The sequence below is a fragment of the Gorilla gorilla genome, chromosome 2 (assembly GCF_029281585.2).
Source record: "Gorilla gorilla gorilla isolate KB3781 chromosome 2, NHGRI_mGorGor1-v2.1_pri, whole genome shotgun sequence".
In the NCBI taxonomy this organism is placed as follows: domain Eukaryota; kingdom Metazoa; phylum Chordata; class Mammalia; order Primates; family Hominidae; genus Gorilla; species Gorilla gorilla.
This window is the reverse complement of record NC_086017.1, coordinates 132,819,424-132,829,796: the sequence shown is the minus strand read 5'-3', so window position 1 is coordinate 132,829,796 and position 10,373 is coordinate 132,819,424. Positions and strand designations below refer to the sequence as shown.

The 10,373-nt window shown below is 39.6% G+C and overlaps 1 protein-coding gene across 1 annotated transcript in view; it reads right to left on the bottom strand.

Moving 5' to 3' along the window:
- Positions 1 to 3,980: 3,980 nt before the first annotated feature.
- SLC15A2 (solute carrier family 15 member 2) overlaps positions 3,981 to 10,373 on the bottom strand; it is a 77,726-nt gene continuing 71,333 nt past the window's right edge. The window contains exon 22 of the mRNA XM_055383765.2: positions 3,981 to 4,772. Coding sequence (XP_055239740.1) covers positions 4,550 to 4,772 — 223 coding nt within the window. The 3' untranslated portion in view covers positions 3,981 to 4,549. The remainder of the gene's footprint in view (positions 4,773 to 10,373) is intronic.

Here is a 10,373-nt window from a genome sequence, read left to right as displayed (position 1 = left end):
GTTAGATCAGATCTCTTTCACTGTCGTAATTTTCTTAGTGTTATAATTTTTGCAAAGGCAGTTTCACTAACTTAAATTTATATCCCTGGGGCATTACCCTTATAATTCCATTTTGTGTATATTCCCCCAGGTTTTTACCAATAAAACCTACTTCTGTTTGGTAAATTTTTTGCTATATAGGCCCTCTTGTTGCAAATTTGACTTTGTAAATGGCCCTTGGGCTCTGGGAGGAAAGCAACTGTTGGGCCATGTGGTTGTATCTTTAGTTTTGTAAGGAATTGCCAAACTGTTTTATAATGTGGCTATATCTTTCCACACTTCCAGCACAATGTATGAGTGATCCAGTTTCTTAGCACCATAATCAGAATTTACTGTTGCTACTATTTTTTAGCTATCCTGATAGATGTGTAGTGATATTTTATTCTGGTTTTGAAGCAGTGTCATTGTCTGGGGTAAATCCTTGAGGTTTGTTGTCTCATGTCAAGGGAATCAAGGACATGGACACACAAGTAGTGAATTTAAGAGTGGAAGTTTAATAGGTGAAAGAAAGAGAACAGAGAATAGCTCTCTCCCCTGCAGAGAGAGAGGGGTGCCCAGGTGGGTCTTCTGGTTCCCTGGTGAAGTGCATGGGGTTTTATAGACTGGCTTGAGGAGGCAGTGTCTGATTCACATAGGGCCCAAAGATTGGTTGGACCAGGTGTGCCATTTACATAGCAAGCGAGGAAGGTGGCCACCCCACCCTAATCTTTTATAATGCAAATGGGGTCTCTTCCTGGCTGGCGCCATGTTGTCTGTTCCTTACTGTACACATGGTTGGCAAAGAAAAGGGGAGATGGAAGTGGCACGTTGAACATGCCTAGCCCACAGGTATCCTTTTCCTATTGGCACAGCTGCTGGCATTCACCCATGCAAGCTTCCAGCTTGCTTATCTATGTCTGCAGCTTGATTTTACAGGCTGCTCTTTATTAGAAAAATGATTTGGGGGCTGCTTTTCATTAAAAGGAAAACCTTACCGAGAACTTCCTTACCCTCACTATCTGTCTAAATAATTTCTTTTTAACTCTTATATCAGTTTTAATTTCTATTTCCCTAGTGGCTAATGGTGTCAAATATCTTTTCATGTGCTTACCTATTATCTGTATGTCCTATTAAGAGATGTCTCTGCATGTCTTTTGCCTATTTTCTAAATGAATTATTTATTTTGTTAGTGTTGAGTTTTTGAGAGTTCTTATTACAGATACTAGTTCTTTACTGAATATGTGGTTTGCAAATGTTTTGATCAGCCTGTAGTTTGTCTTTTAACCCTCTTCATATGGGCTTTCACAAAGCAAATTTTGATGGAGTCCAACTTATCAATTTTCCCTTTTTAAAATTATGCTTTAGTAACAATTCTTAAAAACTCTGCCTGACTTTAGACCCTGAAGATTTTCTCCTACTTTTTAAAATAAAATTTTATGATTTTATGCTAGACATTTAAGTCTATAATGCATTTTGAGTTAACTTTTCTATAATGTATGAGGTTTAATTCGAAGTGTTTGTTTTCATTTTTTGTTTGTTGGTTCAGTTTGTTTTTTGGTTGTTTTCATGTGTGTGGACAGGAGGCCGTTTGTTTTGGATTTTTTAACCTAAGAATGTCCAATGGTTCCAGCACTTTTTGTTGAAAAGGCTGTCCTTTCTTCATTGAATTGCTTTTGCACCTCTGTCAAAAATCAGTGTAATAATCAACACAATACCAAAGAAGAAAAAATTTGGAGGACTGACACTACCTGATTTCAAGCCACACCATATAGCTACATTAATCAAGTTTGGCATTAGCAAGAGAATAAACAAATAGATCAATTGAACAGAATAAAGAGCCCCAAAATAGACCCAACAAATACAGTCAACTCATCTTTGACAAAGGAGCAAAGGCAATACAATGGATCAAGGAGAGCCTTTTCAATATATGGTGCTAGAACAACTAAAAATCCACATGCTAAAAACTGAAAGTAGGCCATGCATGGCAGCTCATGCCTATAGTCCCAGCACTTTGGGAAGATGAGGTGGGAGGATCCCTTGAGCTCAGGACTTCAAGACCAGCCTGGGCACATAGCAAGACCTTGGCTCTACTAACAACAACAACAACAACAACAACAAAATTAACCAGATGTAAAGGTGCACACCTGTAGTCTCAGCTACTTGGGAGGCTGATGTGGGAGGCTTGCTTGAGCCCGGAAGGTCAAGCCTTCAGCAAGCCATGATTGCATCACTGCACTCCAGCCTGGGCAATAGAGTGAGACCCTGTTTCAAAAACAAAAACAATAAACCAAAACTGAAACTAGACACAAACTTTATACCTCTTACAAAAATTAACTCAAAATAGATCATAGACCTTAAAGTAAAATGCAAAAACTATAAAATAAAACTCCTAGCAGATAACAGGAAAAAGTCTAGATGACCTTGAGTTTGGTAATGACTTTGAGACATAACACCGAAGGCAAGATTAATAAAAGAAATAATTGATAAGCTAGACTTCATTAAAATAAAAAACTTCTTTAGGCAAAGTCTGATGGAAAGTCTTTGGCTTGGCTTCTTAGTCTACAGAGGCTTTTAAAAAGTCAAATCTCAGATTTCCTGTTAGAAGTTCCAGTAAAGCAAACTTAAAAGGAGCCTTTATGGTTAATCACCATTCTTGCTGCACTTATGTAAATAATCAGGTCATGTTTAATGAGACTCATTTATTTTGCAAACAAATTAGTTTTACTACAATTATCTTTGGCAGACATGCGGGTGACTATAGAAAGAAAAATGTTTCAGTAGAAAATCCTAGTGTACTATGTGTAACATAGTGTACTATCTGTAACAAGATTAGATTATCAGATCTAGCAGTATTCATTGTCTTTGAGGTTTTGTTAAACTAAACTGGATCCTGAATTTCTGTAGTTGCCTTGAATATCTGACTACAACTCTCCAAGCTAGCATTTCCAATTGTCTCCCACCTTTCTGACTTAAAACCGTTAACAGCTAAGACTGCCCTTTTCCTAAAGTTCTGAAAGCTAAAGCTGGATGACTTGATATAAATTTCAGATAAATCACCACAAAAGCTCAAATACAGACAACCTTGATGTCTGTTGCTGTGTGAGCCACTCAGAAAGTTCACTAGAACATGCTATGATATCACCAGAGATAGTCAAACCACAAACCAGGAAAACCCATTAGATTTAAACTGCCATCCTCATTCCACCATCTAAGAGGTTTTGAGATCAAATCTAGAACTCTCTCGCGTGACTGCCTTATGGACTCAGAAGCTGATTTATCATTTTTTTCCAGTGATTAACCTTTAGTTTTTTTGTGTCCATAGAATGACTCTACTTAAATACTTGTTTGCTTGCACCATACAGAGGCCTAACTTTGATGGGAACCCACCTGCAACACTGCCACCTGAAATGACACACAACTTTCTAACTCAGTTGACCTGAGTTTAACTGAACTCAGGACTAAGAGACTGGCTCCATAAGATATGGGGCTGCGAATTCAGCTTTTAATATGTGAAACTTTCCAAAAATAAAGTTCAAAGGGAGGACTGTAAGTGACTAGAATATGCCACTTTGGCATAAGGATTATTTTGAGCTGAAGACAAGTGGGGAAAAAGCAGATATAAGAAGAGTTCTCTGTTCTTCCACTACTTGCCTAAAAGCAGGACATAAATTCACCAATGTGTCTGTCCCTCCTCCCCTTTCTACCAGGAAGGACAGCCCCTTACCAGCCTGGGGATCAACACCAGAGGAACCTAGGTAATGAGCTTTATTAACTAGTCTGTATCTACCATTTATTTGCCTTTCTATAATTTGCCACCCTTAGAGACTCAAAGTCTTTTTCCTTTGTCTTGTCATTTCTCTAAATTTGCTATTGTTTGTTGAAGATGCTACATAAGCTGGAATTCAAAGCCACCTCTGAGATATACTCATTTTTGTGAGTATCTCCCACATATACATAAGGTACACATGTTATTAAACTTTATTTGTTTAAAACGAACACAGCCACAGACTGGATGGAACTATTTGCAGAATACATATCTGATAAATGACATGTATCCAAAATATACAAAAAAATCTTCAAACTCACAATAAGTAAACAACCAACCCAACTTTAAAATGGACAAAATAGCTGTATAGATGGCAAATTCACCAAAGAAGATATGCAAATAGCAAATAAGATCTAAAACAGGAAAATAAGCCTATGAAAACATGCTCAATATTATATGCCATTAAAGCATTGAAAATTAAAACAAGATACTTCTACACATCTATTAGAACGGCTAAAATCTGAAACACTGAGAACACCAAATGCTGGTGAGCATGTGGAGCAATTGGAACCCTCATTCACTGTTCAGGAGAATGTAAAATTGTATAGCACTTTGGAAGATAACTGTGGTAGTTTCTTACAAAGCTAAACATAGGCTTACCATATGATAGAGAAATTCTGCTCCTAGGCATTTACCCAAATGAACTGAAAATGTGCGTTTACACAAAAACCTCCATAAGAATGTTTATAGCAGCTTTATTCATAATTACCAAAAGTTAGAGGCAACCAAGATGTTCTTCAATGGGTGAATGTATAAACAAACTATGGTACATCTATACAATAGCATATTTCTCAGTGATGAAAAGAAATGAGACCGTATGCAGTGACTCACGTCTGTAATCCCAGAACTTTGGGAGGCCAAGGCAGGATGATTGCTTGAACCCAGGAGTTTGAGACCACCCCTGGCAACATAGTGAGACCCCCTGTCTCTATAAAAAAAGAAAAGAAAAGAAAAAAGAGAAATGAAGTATCAAGCCATGAAAAGACATGAAGGAATGTATATTGCTAAGTGAAAAATAGCAGTCTGAGAAAGCTACATCCTGTATGATCTCAACTATATGACAGGCTGGGTGAGGTGAAACTTAGAAACTGTAAAAATTCACTGGTTGCCAAGATTTTAGGGTAGGGGGAGAGATGAATAGGTGGAGCACAGGTCATTTTTAGGGCAAAGAAAGTCTTCTGTATGATACTGTAATGGTGGATATATGACATTCCCACATTTGTCAAAACCCATAGAACTATACAACACAAAGAGTGAATCCTAATGTAAACTATGGATTTTGGTTAATAATTATGTATCAATATTGATTAGTTAATTATAATATTATGTGCAACCCTAATACAAGATGTTAATAACAGAAGAAACTAGGGGTGGGGCAGGGAGGGAATGGGGGTTTATGGAAACTCTACTTTCTTTTTTATTATTATTTTAAAATTTATTTTTAATTTTTGTGGTGCATGGTAAGTGTATATTTATGGAATACATGAGATATTTTGATACAGACATACAATGTATAAAAATCAAATTAGGGTAAATATGGTATCCATCACCTTAAGTATTTATCCTTTTGTTGTTTTACAAACAATCCAATTTTACCATTTTAGATATTCTGAAATGTACCATAAATTATTGTTGACTATAGTTGCTCTGTTTTGCTATCAAATGCTAGATCTTATTCATCCTAACTATATTTTTATACCCATTAACCATCCCCAGGTTGAATAGGAGGGATGAGAGAAGGCACCCTTGTCTTATGCCAGCTATCAAGAGAAATGCTTCCAGCTTTTGCCCATTCAGTACAATGTTGTCTCTGCGAGGTTTTGGTATCAGGGTGATGCTGGCCTCATAGAATGCACTGGGGAGGAGTCCCTTCTCTTCAAATTTTTGGAATAGTTTCAGTAGGAATGGTACTAGTTCTTCTTTGTACATCTGGTAGAATTTGGCTGGGAATCCATCAGGTACTAGGCTTTTTTTGGCTGATAGGGTATTTATTACTGATGCAATTTCAGAGCTAGATATTGGTCATTCAGGGAATCAACTTCTTCCTGGTTCAGTCTTGGGAGGGTGTATGTGTCCAGAAATGGATCCATCTCTTTTAGGTTTTCTAGTTGGTGTGCATAGAGGTGTTCATAGTAGTTTCTGATGGTTATTTTTTATTTCTATGGGGTCAGTGGTAACGTTCCCTTCATCATTTCTAATTGTGTTTATTTGCATCTTCTCTATTTTCTTCATTAGTCTAGCTAGCAGGCTATCTTATTTTTTTTTCAAAAAACCAACTCTTGCATTAGTTGAACTTTTGAATGAATTCTCTTCTTTTTCAGAGATGCCAGTAATTCATAGATTAGACCTCTTTACATAATTCCATACTTCTCAGAGGTTTTGTTCATTTCTTTTTATTCTTTTCTTAAATTTTATTTTTTTTTTTGACTGTCTTATTTCAGAAAGCCTATCTTCAAGTTCTGAGATCATGTTTTGTGTCTTGATTTCCTTCAGGTTAAGCTATGAATTTCCTTCTTAACACTGCCTTAGCTGTGCCTCAGATATTCTGGTATGTTGTATCTTTGTTCTCATTAGTTTCAAAGAACGTATTGATTTCTGCCTTAATTTCATTATTTACCCAAAAGTCATTCAGGAGCATGTTGTTTCATTTCCATGTAATTGCATGGTTTTGAGTGATTCTTAGTCTTGACTTCTATTTTTATTGCAGTGTTGTCTGAGAGTGTGTTTGGTATGATGTTTGTTCTTTTGCATTTCTGAGGATTGTTTTATGTTCAATTATGTGGTTGATTTTAGAGCATGTGACATGTGGTGATGAGAAGAATTTATACTCTGTTGTTTTTTGTTGGAGAGTTCTGTAGAGGTCTATCAGTTCCATTTGGTCCAATGTTGAGTTCAGGTCCTGAATATCTTTGTTAATTTTCTGCCTCGATGATCTGTCTAATACTGTCAGTAGAGTGTTGAAGTCTCCCACTATTATTGTGTGGAAGTCTATATCTTTTTGTAGGTCTCTAAGAACTTGCTTCATGAATCTGGGTACTCCTGTGTTGGGTGCATACATATTTAGGATAGTTAGGTCTTCTTGTTGAATTGAACTCTTTAGCATTATGTAACGCCCTTCTTTGTCTTTTTTGATCTTTGTTGGTTTGTAGTCTGTTTTGTCTGAAATTAGGATTGCAACTCCTGCTTTTTTCTGTATTCCATTTGCTTAGTAAATTTTTCCCCATCCCTTCATTTTGAACCTATTGGTGTCATTACATGTCCAATGGGTCTCTCAAAGACAGCATACCATTGGGTCTTACTTTTTTATCCAGCTTACTGCTCTGTGTCTTTTAAGTGGGGCATTTAGCACATTTACATTTAAGGTTAGTATTAATATGTGTGGATTTGATCCTGTCATTGTGTTGTTAGCTGGTTATTATGCTGGATTATTCATGTGGTTGCTTTATAGTGCCACTGGTCTGCGTATTTAAATGTGTTTCTGTATTAGCTGGTAGCACTATTTCCTTTCAATATTTAGTGATCACTTCAAGATCTCTTGAAAGGCAGGTCCCTCGACATTTGCTTATCTGAAAAGGATCTTATTTCTCCTTTGCTTAGGAAGCTTAGTTTGGCTAGATATGAAATTCCTGGTTGAATATATTTTTTCTTTAAGAATATTGAATATAGGCCCCTAATCTCTTCTGGTTTATAGGGTTTCAGCTGAAAGGTCTACTGTCAGCCTGATGGGGTTTCCTTTGTAGGTGACTTACCCTTTCTCTCTGGCTGCCTTCAACATTCTTTCTTTCATTTCAACCTTGGAAAATCTGACAACTATGTGTCTTGGGGATGATCTTCTTGTGTAAAATCTTGCAGGAGTTCTATTTTCTGAATTTGACTGTTGGCCTCTCTAGCAAGGTTGGGGAAGTTTTCATGGAAGATATCCTAAAATATGTTTTCCAAGTTGCTTGCTTTCTCACCCTCTCTTTCAGAGATGCCAGTGATTAATAGATTTGGCCTCTTTACATAATTTCATACTTCTTGGAGGTTTTGAACATCCATTTTTATTCTTTAATTTTATTTATTTTTGTCTGACTGCCTTATTTCAGAGACCCCGTTTTCAAGTTCTGAGATTCTTTCCTCAGCTTGGTTTATCCTGTTGTTAATACTTGTAACTGCATTGTGAAATTCTTGTATTTGTGTTATTCAGCTGTGTCAGATCCATTAGGTTCTTTTTTATACCAGCTATTTTGTCCTTCAGCTCCTGTATTATTTTATTGTGATTCTTAGTTTCCTTGGATTGGGTTTTGCCATTCTCCTGATTCTCGATGATCTTCATTCCTATCCATATTCTGAATTCTATTTCTATCATTTCAGCCAGCTTGGCTTGGTCAAGAACTTTTGTTGGCAAACTGGTGCAGTTTTTTGAAGGACATATGACACTCTGGCCATGAGAGTTACTGGAGTTCTTGTGTTGGTTCTTTCTCATCTCTGCATGTGGATGTTCCTTTAACTGCAGTGTAGATTGAGTCAATAGACCTCTTTTCTGTATGTTTTCACAGAGCCAAGACTTTGTGCAGGTTCTTTATTTGAAGCTGACTTCTTGTCTTTGGTTTCAGAGTGGGGTATGTAAGCGAGGTATTTGGGGTGTTGAAGTTTTGGGTTGTGATCCAGTAGGTGGCACTTACATGTATTGGTCAGTTGATAGACTCTTGCTCAGTTGTATGGCTCCCCGAAAAACCTCCAAGAAGTATGAATTATGTAAAGAGGCCAAATTTGTGAATCACAACTGCACTCCTCATTGTTTCCTCACAGTTGCAGCCATGTTCTCTCTCAATGCTCAGAAAGGGTGGGTCCCTCTCCCCCTTAAATGCTGGCTGTAGATCACAGCTTGGCACTCCTGGGCTGCCCACTGAAGCTCTGGGGCAATTTCAGTGTTTATGCTCCCCAACTTGGAGTTGCAGTGTTCCCCAACTTGGAGGCAGCAGAGGAAGGGTTCTTAGTAGCAGTTATGGCCAAGGGTATTTTGCTTGTCTCCTGGGGGCTCCACCTAGAAATAGGTAGGTCAGCAGTTGCTCAGTGCAATCAGCCCAGGATGGAAGGTCTGTGCTGTGGGCCCACGCTGGAGACTTCCTGTCTGGTGATAAGCAGGGAGGTTGGATGAGTCCTGTAGGAGACAGACTGGCCTCCTCTTCTTGGGTCTACTGCAGCTTGTTGGAGTTGTGGATAAGGCCTTAGGGTCTTTGCTCCTTTGTTAGTACGAGGGTAGCAAGGGCAGTTCCACTGCAGAAGCAGTGACAGGGAGGCTTTCATTTTCCCTGGGGGCTTTGTTCAGGGAGTTGCAGGGCTGCTACTGGCTTGATAGCTCTGGTGGTAGATGGCTGGAGGCCAAGGCCTGGAGGACCTGCCCAGTGAGGAGATATGGAAATGGGGATCCACATAACCATCTGGCCACTTTTTTATAGGGCTGCTGCAGTGTGCTGGGAGCCCACTCCAGTCCCTAGTCACCTTGGATTTTCCAGTACCTGGAGGTATCAACAGTGAAGGCTGTGAAACAGCAAATATGGTGGCCTGCTCCTCCCTCTGGGAGCTTTGTCCCAGAGAGGTACAGACCTATTGCCAGCCTGAATGTACCTGTAGGATGTGGCTGGAGGCTCCAGTTGGGAGTTCCCACCCAGTGAGGAGAAACAGGATTGGGGACCCACTTTAAAAAGCAGTCTGGTCACATTTTTGTAGGGCAGCTGTGCTATGCTTGGGGTCTGCTACTGCCCCTGGTCACCTCAGATTCTCCTAAGCCTGAAGGCCAGAATGGTTAAGTAACCCAAACAGGAAAGATGGCAGCCTGGCCCTCCCTTTGGGAACTGCATTCCAGGGAGGCTTTAAATCTCTGTCAGCTGGAGAGCATTGGTGAGGGTAGCTGGAGACCCTGGTTGGGAGGTCCCACTTAGTGAGGAGGAATGGGATTGGACACTTGCTTTAAAAAGCAGTCTGGCCATGTTTTTGCAGAGCAGCTATGCTCTGCTGGGGGACCACTTTCATCCCCCAGGTGGCCGGGACTCTCTAAACCCTGAAGGCTGGAATGGCTAATTGTCCAAAGAGCAAAGATGGCAGCCCACCTCTCCCTCTGGGAGCTCCATCCCAGGGAGGTTTTAAATCTCTATCAGCCAGAAACCACCAGTAGGGGTGGCTCAAGACCCTGGTTGGAGGTCCTGCCCAGTGAGGAAGAATGGGATTGGGACACGTTTAAAAAAGCAATCTGGCCATGTTTTTGTAGCACAGCTATGCTGTGCTGGGGGACCACTTCAGCCTCCAGTTGGCTTGGACTCTCCAAAGCCCGAAGGCTGCAACCACTAAGTTGGCCAAATGGCAAAGATGACAGGCCACCCCTCCCTGCTAGGAGCTCTGTCTCAGTGAAGTGCAACACTGCTATCAGTGGCTGGTTGGAGTTCCAATTTAGTGGGTCTTCTCCTATGAGGTACCTGAAGACTATGCTGCTCAGCCCTGTGGATTCAACCATTTTCCTAGGGATGTGTACAGGGGTCTAACCTCTCAC